This window comes from Argopecten irradians, chromosome 2 (assembly GCF_041381155.1).
Source record: "Argopecten irradians isolate NY chromosome 2, Ai_NY, whole genome shotgun sequence".
NCBI classification, from domain to species: Eukaryota; Metazoa; Mollusca; class Bivalvia; order Pectinida; family Pectinidae; genus Argopecten; species Argopecten irradians.
In genome coordinates, this window is record NC_091135.1 from 13,282,671 (window position 1) to 13,301,130 (window position 18,460).

At 33.2% G+C, this 18,460-nt stretch overlaps 1 protein-coding gene across 9 annotated transcripts in view; it reads left to right on the forward strand.

The window, feature by feature from the left end:
* The window catches only part of LOC138314515 (dnaJ homolog subfamily B member 6-like), a 48,874-nt gene that overhangs the window by 17,810 nt on the left and 12,604 nt on the right, over positions 1-18,460 (forward strand). For 4 of the 9 annotated variants that reach the window (XM_069254879.1, XM_069254886.1, XM_069254880.1 and 1 more), the window contains exons 2-5: positions 3,088-3,213; positions 11,096-11,205; positions 12,302-12,484; positions 15,593-15,704. In XM_069254879.1, the coding sequence (XP_069110980.1) occupies positions 3,149-3,213; positions 11,096-11,205; positions 12,302-12,484; positions 15,593-15,704 (470 nt within the window). In that variant the 5' untranslated portion in view covers positions 3,088-3,148. Of the gene's footprint in view, positions 1-1,072; positions 1,229-1,607; positions 1,766-2,272; positions 2,349-3,087; positions 3,214-11,095; positions 11,206-12,301; positions 12,485-15,592; positions 15,705-18,460 lie in introns of those variants that run through there. The other 5 variants (XM_069254885.1, XM_069254887.1, XM_069254884.1 and 2 more) reach the window with 4 other exon arrangements.

An 18,460-nucleotide genomic window follows, 5' to 3' on the forward strand; every position in this document is an offset into this window, starting at 1 on the left:
CGTTTCTCTGTATATGTACTTGGGTCTGAAAATATAAAAGCTGAAAAGAATTTATTATATCCGTTTATGATATTAAAAGTATGAAAAGAATTTGCCGTAAAAGTATTCCTTTTGCCAAAATTTATTAACATGATGCACATTTTTCTTTGCTCTGGCGTCATAGAATGAATTTTGAGTTGTAAAGTGAGTGTGTATAGCTTGTAAGGTGAATAGGGAATGTTTGGGATTAACAAACATTGCTATAGTTTCGCTGACGTCAATAAATCTCCTATGGCTATAAAATCATTGTGATAGGTTTGGAATCTCAGTTAAAGGCAAAAATGGATGTTGTTGTTTGTATACAGTTATTTCTGGATTTAATGTTATTTTCCATACTCTCTTTTTGTCCCAAATTGACTATGGAACAGGGAATGGGGGGACGGGAGTTGGGGGGGGGGGGTGGGGTTGGAGGCAAATTGCCATAATTTCCCTTAACTTATAGATAGGTTATTTTCGGGTATGTTCCATCCCATTCTTGTGCAAAGTTACTCTTATATGGATAAAACTAAACAACTTCAGACACAAGCTATTTGTAAAGGTTAAGAATTTAATAGGATAAAGAACTTAGGGCTCAGCTGTTTATTATGCATACCAAAAATTTCTAGTTTTCAATTCTAAACTATTTCATCAGTGAAGAAATATGAAAAAAACCCAAAAAGACTGAAACTCTCTATAATTTCTTTCATGTAAAAGATTGTGTGGTATAATATACCCTGATACTATATATACAAGATACATTAAGTTTTATGTATACCTATTTATTTAAATCATAAAAGATTACATATATATATATACATGTATATAAATAGAACTACAAAGATATCTGATATTCAATGATTATAAATATCCAGATCAAGTTTTGGAGACAATCTATAACAGATAAAAAATGTGAATTTTATAGTCCTATATACTACACAGTACAGACATGCTGATGACCGAAGTCAGGTTTGGAGATTGACTGTGTATCATTGGTTTTTAATCTAAATCTATTTTTAGATTTTCCAGAACATTCCTATATTATGTACAGCCGGTGTTATGTGGGTAAACAAACTATAACATATAAACACCTGTGTATTGATTGTGCCAGGTGAAATCTAATAGACTAGCAAGTCTCCGACCAAGTCTCTAACTGAATATCTCCGCGACCTATCCGATTGACAGGTCTAGGATTTTTCCAGTTGGATCATAGGTAATATTTATGCAGTAATTATAGATTGTAAGGTGTATTTCATATTTTAAATGCAGTTATCATATGTCAGGTATATATGGTTATACAGAGGTAAATACACGCATTGCAGATAACATGGTGTAATGCACTTTTAGAGTTCTCTGCTGCAAAATACCCAGCAAAGTATTATTGTGCCATTTCATTTACCGGGTATTATAATTACAATTAGGACCATGGATTCTTCTGAACTATATGTTATAATTATTACACGCATCTGCATGTAAGAACAATTACTTATAGATAATCAGTACCCATTTAAAAATATAAACCATTGTCATTTTATGTTCCCAAATAACATAGGTATATATTATAATTATCCCTATTGTCAAGGACTGTTCTAGAAGGAAATTAGGTGTGGATAAATATAGATTTCTCGGAAATCCTCAATATCAGGGTGGTGACTGTCAAAGTTAATACAAGTCACTTTATCTGATGTATACATCGATCGGCCAGACGTCTTAGAATTGAGCAAGCAAAGCTATCATTTCTCAATATTTGGTAAGAGCTAGCCGTAGAAAAATTTGTTTATCAACGGTGTAATTCTAACTTTAAACTATATTAATTAAATCTTTCAATATTGATGTAATATGCACGTTTTAGCACGATTAAACTAGACTTTTTAAGGAAGGAAGTTATTTATGCAGTGTTAAATATATGTGCATGATAAAATGATACACATATATATACTCAAAGTGGATGGTTTGTTGACATGTAGGCTGTAGCTATAGATTTTATAGTCCTGTTACAAGAGAAATGTGTTTCCTTTGTTGAACGTTTTGTATATTAAATTTGATATTTTAATGCTCCAACCCACCGTGAAATGGTTGGCCATTTGATTGGACTTTAAACATCCTAAGAATTAACAACTTTTAAAAGTTATTAAAGGATAGTGTCTATTACATGCAGTGTGTTGTGTGTATCTGTGTCTGCTGTATGTTTTGGGAGGCTATATTTTGATTGGTGTTGTGTCTCTTTGCAAGATCGGAACTCTTACTTCTCATATAGTACTATCTCACCGAAGCATACGGCCAAAGCCTCTGGACAGCACACCCACCTGGCCATACATGGTCACATCACAGACGTAGGTGTGCCTGATCGGCTCAGTGACAGAACCTAGAGCTTTCTACATAAAGGCAATTTGCTCGTAAACTCATTGCCAAAAATCGAAGGGGGACATTAGGAAGTAAAAATTTATTTAGCTAGGAAGAAGAGAAAGGATAATATTTTCAGTTCAGTTGCTTTTTACAATCATGTAATGGGGACAATAGGTCTTATATACCCATTATATATACCTACAGGGGTTGAAATGGAAGGGCAGCGTATATCTTATCTTTCCTTTTGCAGCCTGTCATGTATAATGGAAACAGGCATTGATGTCTTACATAAATTTCTAGTGTTATTAATGAAAAAACTACAAATTGATTAATTTTGATAAAGTTTTGCATTAAAATGAATTATCACAAGCTTTCAGATAAGGATCTACATGTTTGGAGATCTACTTGTAATTGTATGTTTGTGGACAATAATCAAAATTGACATTAGTATGGGATTCCAGGCGACATATTTATCTAGATCTGATCTATATCATAACTTGAAGTTTGGTCAAAATCATAGCTGTCATAAAGTTACATATTTTAAAAATATTTAAGACTTAAATCCGGAATACTTTCTCTGTGTACTCCGGTTTTCCTTCTCAATTAAACCTGGGACATCCTTAAATGACCCTGGCTGTTAATTATATATAATAGGATGTAAAACTAAACGAGCCTAACCAATTAGAGTGTTGTTGTTTACTATATTAATGCATTGTTTACTTACAGGCATTAAGACCTACTGCTGACACGTCACAGGCCAGGGGAGAGGGACCCCATATATTACAACATGGTCGACTATTACAAGGTGCTTGGGGTACCAAAAGAGGCTACAGTAGCCGAATTAAAAAAGGCGTAAGTACATTATACATTACATGTCATGGTGGTACTTTGGATCGGTGTACCAAATTAATGAGGCCTCGATGGCCAAATTAAAAAAAAAACAACGTAAAATTATAATATACATTACATGTCTTGGTGGTACAACTGTACTTCTATGCACCAAAAGAGGCCTCAGTGGCTGAGTCTAAAAAAAAGCGCAAGTTTTAAATGTTCCATGTCAATGATGAACTTCTACATAATGGTGTATGTCTATTATATTTGAGGTATTTGTACAACTGTGTGTGTGATATATATGAACATTTGAAAAATCCTGACCCATGTAGAAGGGTTAATCTGATACATATAATATGTATGAAAGCATTATCCGTACAGAAGCTTCTTTGATCCAGTCTATCTCAAAATAACAAAGGTAACAAAAAACTTCAAAGTAATTTCACATTTAAAGTTCTAATGAAGTAATTGAAAGTATTTATTGCAATGCACAAAGGGCGTAAACTATCTCCTTGCAATAGTTCCAAGGATAATGAGCGAAAGTGCTACTTATACCTGCTGCAGAGGATGATTTCATACCAGAATTAAGGTTAGGAAGTATTTAGCGAGCACTTAATGTCTAACAGACATATTTCGAGTTCTGATCTTTGTTCTGCACATGCGCAAAATTGCTTGGACTGACTCTTTAGGTCATCTCAGAACTGACCCGAAAGGTCAGGATGACCTATAGTTATCATGCAATGTCTGTCGCCGTCCTACGTAGGCCATCTTCCGTGCGCCGTCATAAACTTTTCATTCAAACAACTTCTTCTCATTAACCTTATTACCAAAAGTACTCATATTTAGCCTGTGTATGCTGGCATGGAGGGCTACCAAAGTTGTGAAAGTGAATAACCTTGACCTGTTTCAAGGTCACAGGGGTCAAATAGGCTAAAATTTTGAACGACGTCTTCTAACTAACTGAAAGGTCCAGGGAACTCATATATAGCCTGTGGTATGCTGGGATGGAGGGTTACCAAAGAATTGAACAGGAATGACCTTGACCTACTTTCAAGGTCGCAAGGAGTCAAGTAGACTAAAATCTTTGAATGACTTCTTCTAACTTACCGAAAAGTCCAGGGTACTCATATATTGCCTGGGGTATGCTGGATAAAGGGCGACCAAAGTTGTGAAAATGAATGACCATGACCTACTTTCAGGGTCACAGGGGGTCAAGAAGACTAAAATCTTTGAACGATTTCTTCTTACCTACCGAAAGGTCCAGGGTACTCATATTTGGCCTTTATCATGCTGGGATGGAGGTCTACCAAAGTTGTAAAAATGAATGACCTTGATCTACTTTCAAGGACACGGGTTGTCAACTAGGCTTAAATCTTTGAATGACTTCTTCTAACTAACCAAAAGGTCCAGGATACTCATATTTGGCCTGTTGTACACTGGGATGGAGGGCTACCAAAGTTGCGAAAATGATAATGACTTTGACCAACTTTCAAGGTCACAGGGGGTTAAATAGGCTAAAATCTTCGAACAACTTCTTCTTCTCACCTATCGAAAGGTCCAGGGTACTCATATTTGGCCTGTGATATGCTGGGATGGAGGGCTACCAATGTTGTGAAAATGATAATGACCTTGACCTACTTTCAAGGTCATATGGGTCAAATAGACTAAATTCTTTGCATGAATTCTTCTAACTTACCTAAAGGTCAAGGGTATTCATATTTGGCCTATAGCTTGCTGGGGTGGAGGGCTACCAAAGTGTGAAAATGACTGGCTGAAACTTGCCTGGAATGACCCTGATATGATCTTGACAAAGTGTTGTTTCATCTCTGGTTGATCCCAAATTGAAGATGGCTACCATGACACCATATCTAATTAATTTCCAATACAGCTATTGCCAAGGTGGTCAGATGACCCTAAAGGCCCTTAGGGGCCTCTTGTTAAATTTCAGGTCCAAGGGTCAATTACTGTTACTAAATATAGAAAAAAATCTGTGACTGAGCAAGCTTAAACTTTATTCAGGTATTAGGCCTCCTTAACACATGTAAGATGACTTTTCATATCCAGATTATCAAATGTTGAAAACGTTTGGTTGATTTAGAGTACTCTCTGGTTCAAGGTCAAAGGTGAAACTAAAAGTAATGCCCATTTATCTGAGGTTCTTTCTCATTATCTTTGTTACTTGATTAATCATTTTTTACATGTGAGGCATATAGATAAATTTCATATTTATTGTGGTTATAAAAGTATATTGCAATGTAAAATATAGTAAAATGTGTTCATCAATATTTCCTTTTCAATAAGTTTGTTTTTAGGAAATTTTCTCCTTGGCAGCCACTTATGAAATTTTATCTAATTTCCTGTAAGTTTACATTCAAACAGCCATGGCAAAATAGAACATTAAAGTAGACATATTAGCCATTTCCTGAGGTTTTTCTTTGGGTTTTACAATTTAGGTTAATATAGCATTTCCTGTTAAACATTCTGGTCAGTGTATAATAATAAGAGTATAAGGGACCGCTGTATCTGTGTTGTAAGTGCTACTTAGTGGCTATCATATTCTATCTGGATTAGCATTCCAGTGGCTATCATATTCAATCTGGATTAGCATTCCAGTGGCTATCATATTCTATCTGGATTAGCATTCCAGTGGCTATATCATATTCTATCTGGATTAGCATTCCAGTGGCTATATCATATTCTATCTGGACTAGCATTCCAGTGGCTATCATATTCTATCTGGATTAGCATTCCAGTGGCTATATCATATTCTATCTGGATTAGCATTCCAGTGGCTATATCATATTCTATCTGGATTGCCTATCTATCGATAGCATTATGGCTATATCATATTCTATCATGACTAGCTTTCCAGTTGCTATCATATTCTATACGATCTAGATTTACAGTGGCTATGATATTCTATCCGGACTAGATTTCCAGTGGATTTCATTAGATCTTTGTATCGTGACTGATTCGCGATATATTACATTGGCACAATATATCAGTTTTTGTATGAAATGTATATAGTTAGTAGCAATGCTTTTCACTTCCTTGGTCAAGAAGAATAAGAAGAAAATGAAAAGACAATCAAGATGCGTTACAAAACAACATCACAATTTAATATGAATTTTTAAATAACAAATTAAAATAACAAATGTTCCCCATTTAATGTTTTAATACAACAAAATATGGTCCATTTAAGTATGGTTCCATCATAAACACTTTAATTGTATTAATGTAATTCTTCTAACAAAGAAAACAAACTACGACTATACTTTCCGGACAACTTCTCGATTTGCAATTTTTTTATCTTTGTATTGGATATATTGTATCGCGAGGCAAAACATCCCAATATATCGTTTTATCGATATATTGTTACACCACTAGCTATGATATTCTATCCACAGACTTGATATTCGACATTGGCTATGATATTCTATCCGATAAAACTGATGGCTAGATATACTACCGACTAGATTTCCAGTGGCTATGATATTCTATCCGGACTAGATTTCCAGTGGCTATGATATTCTATCCGGACTAGATTTCCAGTGGCTATGATATATCTATTCATGGCTATGATATATATCTTTCCAGTGGCTATGATATTCTATCCGGACTAGATTTCCAGTGGCCATGGCTATGATATTCTATCCAGACTAAATTTCCAGTGGCTATGATATTCTATCAGGACTAGATTTCCAGTGGCTATGATATTCTATCCGACCTAGATATCCAGTGGCTATGATATTCTATTCGACCTAAATTTCCAGTGGCTATGATATTCTATCCGACCTAAATTTCCACTGGCTATGATATTCTATCAGGACTAGATTTCTGTGGCTATGATATTCTATCCGGACTAAATTTCCAGTGGCTATGATATTCTATCAAGACTAGATTTCCAGTGGCTATGATATTCTATCCAGCTTAGATTTCCAGGTGGCTATGTTATTCTATCAGGACTAGATTTCCAGTGGCTATGATATTCTATCTGGACTAGATTTCCAGTGGCTATGATATTCTATCCGGACTAAATTTCCACCTTTGGTTGTCAGTGGCCAGAAGAACTCTATCTGTATATTTTGTTTGATTAGTTTAATGGCCTATTTTGTAACAGTGAGGGTCATTTAACAACATGCCAAGTTCCGATGGTGGAGGAAAGCCGGAGTATTCGGAGAAAAACAACTGATCAGCAGTTATTCACTTGAAAACTGCCCCAAATAGGATTCAAACTCGGGACCCAGAGGTGGATGGCTTGTGTTAATATGTCGGGACATTCTAACCACTGCCCCCTATCTCGTGTAAATTTGCTGTGAGCGAATTTGTTATAACCATGTTTTACTGTACATATAGCCCTCAACTCCAGTCAGGTGTAGTGGTTAGGGTATCTAACATCTGTTACCTAGCTCTTGGTTGTTTAATTGTCATGTGACCATTTACAGCCAGACTCTTAGGCTGTAGGTTAGACACTTTCCTATGACACTCGGCCACTTAACTTCCTTATCCATGACAACCCAGGGAAAGCTAAATGCTAAAGAAGAATTGTTCATGAACATTCGCAAAAATATAAAATAAAAAAAGCACTATTATTGATTCAAGTACAGCATATTTTATTCATGTTGGGTTATCTGAGAAATGAATGCCTGTTTAGGGTATTTCTTTATTCAAGTGAGTTATAAGTTATTTTTCAAAAGATCCAAAAAAATGTAAAAATCACTGGTTTGTCAAAAGTTACAAAATGTTAAGTACCACTCTTGTGACCTAACAAACAGAATCACTTTATTACTGGTAACACTAACAGGCATGTACTTCAGAAGCTAATCATATTTAAATCATGAGAAAAGTGATCATGAACACATGGAATTTGAAAATAATGCCTGGTATTTTGAGTAATGTATGGCAGTAAGTAAAATTGTACTGTGGATGAAAGTTATAAATGATAAATTCTTGGAAATTCATTGGGGATTATAGCCAAAAAACATTTGATTGAAAAAAGAACAAAATTATACACATGATATGTGATTTATATATATATATATATATGTTCATAAGAAATGAAAGTAACACTTTACTAAGGGAAAAAAAGGAAAATTGAAATCTCTGTCTGAGAGTGGTGAAATGAATCATTGTGAATGGAGTTTCTCTGTTGTATCCCTGTTGTCTCGTGGGAGCTTGGCAATGCTTCAGGTCTATAGGAATTATAAGTATCTCTATGGAATCATGGGCAAACTATTCCAGAAATGTTTTAACATTAGATTTAGGATGAGTAATAAAGGTTTCTTCTTTTCCATTGACTCCCATCACACTTTGTTTTGGGAGTTATTGCTACAATAAATATCTTGAATGTTGAATATCTTGTTTTGGGAGTTATTGCTACAAATAAGTTGAATATCTTGATGATTTCACAGTCTGATTGTTTTGGGGTTTATTGCTACAAATAAAGTTGAATATCTTGATGATTTCACAGTCTGATTGTTTTGGGAGTTATTGCTACAAATAAGTTGAATATCTTGATGATTTCACAGTCTGATTGTTTTGGGAGTTATTGCTACAAATAAGTTGAATATCTTGATGATTTCACAGTCTGATTGTTTTGGGGTTTATTGCTACAAATAAGTTGAATATCTTGATGATTTCACAGTCTGATTGTTTTGGGGTTTATTGCTACAAATAAAGTTGAATATCTTGATGATTCAATATTGTGATTAGAAGCTGCATATCAGACAAATTCAACTTCCTCAATCTCCAACATTCAGATCCCAAGGGGCTGCAGTATATGGCATAGTGGTTCAGTCTGACAGTCTGCTGGCGGGGATTGATAGTCCCAAATGTTAAATTAAATGGGCCTAAGAGTTTCATTGATACCATGGTCCTATAACTGTGGACGGGTATGTGATTTAGATATTTAATATGATCGATAAGCCAAATGTCATAGAACATAAGACATATCACTATAATGATTATATAAAACTCTAACAAAAAAAAGGTATATTCACTGAACCTGCTGATTATAGTAACTGAGTGTAGCACTTAGAGTTATCAACATTTCTCAAATAAAACACTTCAAATTTATTGATCTTTGCCTAGATTATCTCTTCTCCAAGTACACAATTTCTTAACCGTGAGAACATTAACGGTAACGGGAAAGAAATTACCGTGGTAACAGTTGAATTTCATGTTGTCACTCTCCAGGTGAAATATCTGTAAATATTGAAGTAAACATACTGTGATTACAAACATACCATTAGCTGCAATCTTTCACCACACGAGATGTGAACAGTGGTTGATCATTAAATCCATAAATACAGTACCCATGCACGTAACTTGTCTGGATGGGAGCCAATCAAATTGCTAGTTTTGAATCATTCAGGTAGTTTCTTGTAGTTTGTGATGTTGAAGGATTTTGGCAGTTATTGATAAGCCATGCTGCCATTCTCCCCCACACGGTGGCGTAAATAACTTTAAACCCTACGTAAATAGCAGCCCAAAATAATTTTGTTTACGTATGTGTTAGAACTTTCACTCTCGTTTTAGATTTTCACGAAAAACAAGTGTCTGCATTATGTACTTATTTCTTGTGAAGTTGAGAAATGCTCTGGTGCTGGTTAATATTATGGCTACAGGATTGTATACTTATAGTGTTGGAATTTTATAAAATAACTGTATGGTTTTGATCTTAATATATACATGTATGTTATTATCAACTATCATAAAATCATTTAGGTCTTGACAACTTGTACTTTATATATTTATCAACTTCTGTTTAGACTTAATTTAAAACCTAGCAGTTAGCATGTCTTTATATCATAACACTTTAAAAAGCTCCCCACTTATCTACATCCCTGCCCTTCCCCCCTTCTCCCACCCCCACCTACATCCCTGCCCCCCCCCCCTCTCCAATCCCCACCCTTGTCTTATCCAGATCCCTGTCAAATGTATGTTGTATGACATGTTCTTCTTTGAAGACTGTGTACAAGTTAAAACCTGTATAATCTGGAACCTTGCTATAGAGGCCAAATATGATGGTTCCAATAGCATTCAATTACACAAATTTGTGTTGTAATTATTTAAGACAAAGTATTGTGAGGTTGCTGCTACATGTATTTAATTAAAAGTTACTCTAATTTACAATAATACAATAGATAGTTTACATTTCTATAACAGTGTCCAAATTCTGTTTTCCATCTATTGTATGTATCAAGGGGAGGTAACTCTTTTAAGAGGTGCCATTTCTCAGTGTTAGAGAGAGGCCGTACAATGAGCAGCACTCTTATCTCTACCTACAATAGTTACAGGCTGAGACTGCAACCTTAAAGCCATGCTATAGTAACATAAACATTTAAGGGGGCACTACCTTTCTGAAACAGCTTTTAATTTTTAAAATGGGAATGTAAAATGAAAAAGATTAATTTATAGAGTCACATAAGTTATTAACTTACCATTAATACTACACTTACAATCACCTTCTTAACATTTTAATTTAGATAAATCAAATGCTAATTTTCATAACGCTGTTGGTTTAACATATCCTGCAATCGTCCTAAATCCTGCCCAGTAGTTGACTATCACTGCCCCAGATAGCAAAATTAATCTTTACTGTTAAAATAGTTTACGCAGGAAATCTTGCGTTTGATTGATGTTATAACATCATCTTAGATCATTAATTAATATACATTTACGTATATTGCTATTGTTTTTAAGAAATTTTGAAAAATTTTTGTTTTGCATAGGTAGTCGGCCTTTAATGGGAATGTTGCCTGATATCTTTATTACCGGGAAGGGGGTGACATGTTCACTGTGCCTCTTGTTTACAAAAAGACTCCAGTCTGCAAAGACATTGAACTTAATCCTGTGTAATGACATTTTACCAGTAAACATGTTTATTTGCGTCTTTGTACAGGTACAGAAAACTAGCTCTCAAATGGCATCCAGACAAAAACCCAGACCGAAAAGAGGAGGCCGAGAAAAAATTCAAAGAAATATCAGAAGCCTATGAAGTCTTATCTGATCGTAAGTACAAAATGTACATCATTTCATTAATTATTATAATCAACAGTACATTGTTCTGACTTAAAGATGAAACCTTTAAAGATATTCCAACCCTGACAAATGGCATTTTTTCTCTATCAAAAACAGGAGCAGACGATTTAGTACTTTTCTTCAGTTACAAAAGTTACTTACTTTACACCGTTACCACCATTGAAAAATTTGAACGTCTTATTTTACTTCAAGATTAAAATATCAAAAATAATTAATTGCATCCCAAAAAATTTCTGTGGCACTATATCCTATATAGAATGAAGTACTGATTGCTCATGCACCACAAGCAAAATAATTTATTTTAAATTATTTTTCGTGTTAATTAGACATATATATACATACACAATTTAACACCAATATTGTTTGATGGGTATCATATATGGTCTTGTCGGTGGTGGAGCATCTTTACTATGCTCCACCTCCAACAGAATATAAATGATATTCAACATTTGAAAAATAATTGGTGTTTAATCATGTATACATGTATATATGTCTAGTTAACACAAAAAATAATGTAAAATAATTTATTTGGCCTTTGGTGCATGCACAATCAGTACTTTCTTCCATATAGGATATATAGTGCCATGGAATTTTTTCCGGATGCAATTAATTATTTTTCATATTTTTAACTAAGTAAAATTAGAAGCTCAATCTTTCAATGGTGGTAATGATGTAAAGTAAGTAACTTTTGTAACTGAAGAAAAAAATTAAATCTTCTGCTCCTGTTTTTGATAGTGAAAAAATACATTTTGTCAGCGGTAGAGCATCTTTAAGTGACTAATGTTAAAAAAGCTAGCCAGCCAGTTTTATTCAGCATCTATTTGATTTTAATACTGTCTTGGTAATATCCTTATTATATTATATATACCTCTAAGGAGTTGGCATATATTACAATTTAATTTGTATTGTAAATGCTTAATTTGATTTTGATTAAAAGAAGTAAAAATGTAATGAGAAAAAATAAATTTAAAAAATAACATACAGACATATTTCATACTTTAAATTGTGGTTTTGTGTTCATGTATCAGCATAATAATATAACATATATGTATTTGAATTGTTCCAGAGGAGAAGAGGGGTATATATGATAAGTACGGTAAGGAAGGGCTACAGGGTCACCAAAACAATGGTCATGATTATGATATGGGTGGTAGCTTCCACGGTTTCCATGGATTCCAGTTCCGAGATCCAGAAGAAGTATTCTGCGAATTCTTTGGAGGCAGAGATCCATTTGCTTCATTTTTCGGAGGTAAGCTTTGACAGTTGTTGGTTTCTCTCAAATCGTTATTTTATTGTAGGTTTTTTGTTTTTTTTTCATTTTGTGAAGGAAGCAACATGTTTGGTCATGTGTTATATCATCTTGCCATTCTGTTATTGTAATTGGTACCATAAATATACATACACACTAGCTATCTGAATAGTTAAGTAGAGTTACCTCCCTTTAGGTATATATTTAATGTACGAGACAATTTCACAACATTAAGGGGGATAACTGCTCTCTGCTTCGTGTTGTATTGATGGAGATTTAAGAGTAATTCACCTTTGAGAAGAAATGGGATAATGTTCAAGTTATGTAATGTATGGGGCTAATACAGATGATATGATGTTTCATTTTGGGGGTCTCAATCATCTTTATCCATCAGGTTTAAAATCTTGACATGAGATTTTGATCTAGTACATGGATTGACACAAGTAATAATTAATTAGTGTTTACATAGTGTATAATGTTCATACATTTGTTCTTTGTATTTAAGATCTCTGTTGGACTCAAAGTTGCATAAATGATACGATTTTGTCATTAGTAAAAAATATACCATGTGTTTTTGGTGATTGTGTGTTAGGGTTTAAGTTCACGTCTGACATTGAAGATACATTTATAATTAACGTTTTGATTAGTTCCTGTAACTAGAAAGGAGTGCATTAATAATAGTACATTGTGGTGCTTTGTATGCTTGTGTAGAATTTGATAAGATTACATGGATAGTGGTCAAGGAATATGTCAAGTGGTAAAAAGTCAAAAAATTTCTGCTGACAAAATAAATCATCTTTTCAATGCTTTAAATGATGGCTAGTATAAATTCACTTATTTCCTTGGTTAGTAGAGATTTTTGAGATTGTATGGCTTTGATGATTGTTGACAGCTAGTGTTTGGGATTAAGATTTGATGCCTAGACTTTATAATGTTGTCAGTGTAGAGGAGACTGCTTACTCTTCTGTAGCACCTGGTCCATCACTGTCCTTAAATGACCTTGGCTGTAAATAGGGCTTTAATTCTAATCAACCATTTAGATTCAGCAATATTTGGTGTTTTCAGTTAATTTTGAGATGGGTTATGGTATCATTATCACATTGCTGTTCTTTGATATGAAAACAAGACACTCACTGGTCCTGGAACCTGAACATCTCAGCATCATCAAGCTAAACATTTCAGAAATATATATTATCATATATATCCTAGATTGTCCTGTTCATGTTTTCTCGGTAAATAAGTAATATACATGCACTGTGTATGTGCATTAATGCTCCACCAGGAATTCCAACTTACTTCGTAGTTTTGTGCTCATAATCATTCCCAGCTGGAGAACTCTCCAGTGCGAGACAGATAGTAGACATTCAGGTTGTAGGAACAGAATTTAGTAAGCTGCTCGCTAACTGTTATAATGGCAGGGAAAATTATAATCTCCAAATCAAAGCATATGATTTTGTTTAGAAGATGATCATTATCATATACAAAAATTATTTTTGCATAATTTTATACACATTTATTATCTCATGATTAATTTGATATTTCTGTTTGTATAGAAAAAAAAAATGCTTTGGAAAATTTTAATGAATTTAGTTTAAATTTATTATATATGTTTCATATTTGCATGCATTTGATATAGGAAAATAACATCATTATACATGTATCCTAATTAATGTTAATTTGATGATATTATCAGAATACATTGCACATCAGAGACAAGATATCCATGCATGTTATAAATTTGAGAGATTTTATTAATCTATCATTGATGTCTCAGGTATACAAATATAAAAAAAATGTAGATCTCAATCAGTAATACGGTATACGTCAAATCTAGCTGATTTCACGAAATAAATGTATTTCAAATCTGTACAAGAATAGAGATTTCAGAACATGTTCATTTCGCTTACTGTAATAACACACTTTTGTTAACCAAATTTCTGTATTGAATTACAAATGACCCATATGTAAATATCAGATGTCACATTACACGGGATTAATATTTTATAGTCAAGTATGTAATCTATCCTTCAATGACCTTGGCTGTTAATAGGATGTGGAGTGGAGTCTTTATAAATATAAACAAGTGTGTTGAATTTAGTATATTTTGTAAACAAGTATATTTGTAAGTACCGGTAGACAATCTGCAGAATGTTAATATATATGAATTACTTGTCACTTAATTACGTTATAGCACACATGATTATAATAGGATTTGAAATGTAACTTTATATTAGAATGAGTATTATAATAGGATTTGAAATTTTATTTTATATTAGAATCAGTTCCTTAAAAGTGTGTGATTTACATTTTAACAATGTACCATTTTAATCCTTATAATATTCATTTTACCCTATAAGTTTGTGATTTATATTTCAATTGTGTATCATTATTCTTATAATATTCATTTTAACTAATGTAGAATAATGTACTCAAAATGTGTACCAATCTTAACATAGACAATGTAGTTAGTGTATAAAATAATGCACAATGTAGACTGGCCACCAGACACAAAGTTGTTGATAAGACTTTCTCAGCAGAGTTCTATACTAGATTATCTCCCCCTTGTTTGAAACTAGAATCAGACATGTAGTAGAGACAAAAACAATCAAGCCAAATTTTAGTGATTTTTTTTTCAATATTCGAGAGACTGGTGGCCTTTATATGGTCAGTCTAAAAATAATGTACATGGATAAACGTTATGAACTCATTTAAAAAATATATCAAAATGTTATCAACAATATCCCAATTTGAGCTTGATAAAGTAATTGGAAGTAATGATTAGAGAAAAATGCATAAAAAGTACTTTTTTCTCTCAAAAACACAAGAAAAAACAAAGAAAACAAAGACAATGAGGATATTTGGCAACTTCAGAAATTCATAGAATTTTTTTGCATTGACCTTTAACCCCTAAATACTTTCTCCAGTAAATAGCAGGCTTACAATAAATATATTTCTCACATTTCCACTTGTGTTTGTTAATTTGTGTCTGGGATATACAGCTGAACAGCTGATGTTGGCCCTTCAGTGTTGTATGGTTGGTACATATTTACATACTTATATTAAGGACGCATGTGTTTGCTGCCTAACCCATTTCTCTATTCTCTCTAGGTCCAGGAGGTGGTTCCAACATGTTTCAAAATTCTTTTACAGGATTCCCACCTTTCGCTTCCTCCTCCTCTCCATTTTTCTCCGACGACTCTTTCGGATCTTCTGACACTGGGTAAGTAAGATTGTGACTCTAGACTTTTAGCCCCAAAAAAGTTTATCATATAGAATTCAAATTTCTTCTTGATATTCAAATTTGTTTGGCAGGGTAATCATAATGCATTGTCCGGATTAACCGACATCGAGTTTGAATTAACCAATCACTGCCTTAATGGTCACATGACTGGGCGAGTACTTAGGCAGGCAGACGGCATGAGAAATTGGATGCCTCTCTAGTGTCACATTTTATTTGCTTACAATTTTTTTTAAAAGAAGGTTTCATTCAAGTGTACATGTTTAAGTATAATCTTCCTTATTGTTTCGAACATGGACATGTTTTCAGGCTTAAATCATCAATATAATCTATGACTTTTTTAGATTTAAGGATAAAAAAAAATTTAAATTTCTTTAGCATATTGGTAATTGAATTATCAATTTTAATTTTTTTTTCCTTAAATTTTTAATTAACTGACCATGTTAGTCTGATGACTGAGATCGAAGTCTAAATTTGTAAATTTTGTCATGTACGGAGTTATCTGCTCTTGTGATAAGGACTGACTTTACCTTGATTTTTGCGATTAAAAATTTCCTAATGCAAACTGAAACTAAGCTTAACAGCACTGTCTCTTCGACAGTGAGACCGCTTGAAAAACCTTCTTATTTTGTTCAGTTTTGTTATATTTGAAATGTCTTGTAACTTACAGTATTTTGTTTAGTTTTGTAACATTTAACATATGTCTTGCACTGATGAAATATAGACTGCTTCAGTTGTGATGGCTTTGATGTATGTTTAAGCAAAACTAAAGTGAAAAATCAAAACTTACCAATCCAGCAGCATACACCTCCAAGTACAGAAAATATAATCTTTACAAAAGCTTAAAGATGAAAAATAATGCTTTTTGTCTATATACACACGTGATAAAGATTTTCTTATATAATCAAAACTGTCTATAAATGACACTGAAGGGACATAAAAAGAATGTCTGTTATAGACGGGTGTTCTTTACACAGAGGTGTCCTTTATAGCAGGTTTTAATTCGGTTTGTTGAGTGTTGCCTATCGGCATAACAAAACTTAATATACATGCATGTAGCATTGTTGTTTTAATATTGTTTTGTTGTAATATTCTCAGTGATAATTGTGTTTGTACACAGCTTTAACAAACAAATAACACTAATAATTGTCACATCCAGTTGTTCAAAGCAATTGTTTTGGTTAATTAGTGAGGATATATTCTTGAAAATTATAATATTCTGTGTTTATGACATAATGAATGTAAAAAAATCATATAAATGACAATTGAAGTGTAATATGTATTTTATCAATTATGATTAACTTGACATCAAGAATTTTATGTCAGTTTCTTTGTGTCCCTACAATGTCTAAACTACTAATGGGATTCAGATACACAAATATAAAAGAAAAAAATCGTTCATCACCTCAAGATATATTTAAAATCCTGCACCAGACTAAATATTGTTGTGGGGCAGTTATTACTTTTCCATCAATATCATAATTTCATCTTCTTTATAGTCTCAGTTTTGAGAGAAAATGTCTTTTCTTAGCTTCATTTAGGAAATAAAAGAATAGTTTTGAATAACTGGAATATTTTTACCCTTCTAACTTGAGTTAACCCTAACAATCCTGCGTAACCTTTTAACCTTTGACCTTTATAACACCTCCTTAACTTTGTAGTGTTCCAAACACATCAGACCTATAGCTAAGATCAGGTTTGTGTCTGTTATAGTACAACAGGATCTTATTGTCAGTACACAATATAATTGGCCTTAATTTAATTGTCACCAATAACCATGGTACTGGTTGTGTGAAAGTGCTCTCCAGGTTTACACAAGGACCATGAACATTCATTAACTTGAGGAAATTCCATAATTTAAAATTCTACATAGGAAAGCATTACAGAAGTTGAAAAAGCAAGTTCCCAACTAAAGTTGTTTTTTCCTTAACTTCCTATGGAGAATTTGAAGTTAAGGAATTTCCTTAAGTTCAAAAATGTTTGTGAAACTGGGCCCAGAGTTTTTTCTATTACAGAAGAACTAGGATGTGCTTTAATTAGCAGTAATTATCACACATTTAAAGATGCTCCACCGCTGACTAATGGTATTTTTTCACTATAAAAAACAGCAGCAGACGATTTAGTATTTTTCTTCAGTTACACAAGTTACTTACTTTACACCATTACCACCTCTGGAAAGTTTGAGCTTTGAATTTTACTATAAGTTAAAATTACAAAAAATAATTAATTGCATCCCGAAAAAAATCCCGTGGCACTATATTCTATATGGAATAGAGTACGGATTGCGCATGCACCAAATGCAAAATAAATTATCTTATATTATTTTTTGTGTTAATTAGACACATATATACATGATTAAACACCAATTATTGTTAAAGTGATGAATATCATTTATGCTCTGTCGGCGGTGGAGCATCTTTAACCAATCATCTCCAATTGAAAGAAATTTAAGACTGAATTATACACAACATAAGCAAAATACTGCCGGCCATGACTGTAGCACTCAGTCTCAAAATACCATAGGTCATGGGGCCACGTACTGCCTCGAGGAACACTACAGCTAGCTTACCAAAAACATCTGTTATGTCCATAAATGACATAAAACTATGGGCATTACAACAAAAGTTAACACATACTTACAATTTTCTTAAATGTTTCTGTTGATGAACATATTAATTAATGCCATCTATAATGTGTGTATGTGTTGTGAATCTGGGCATGACCATTAAGTGTTGATC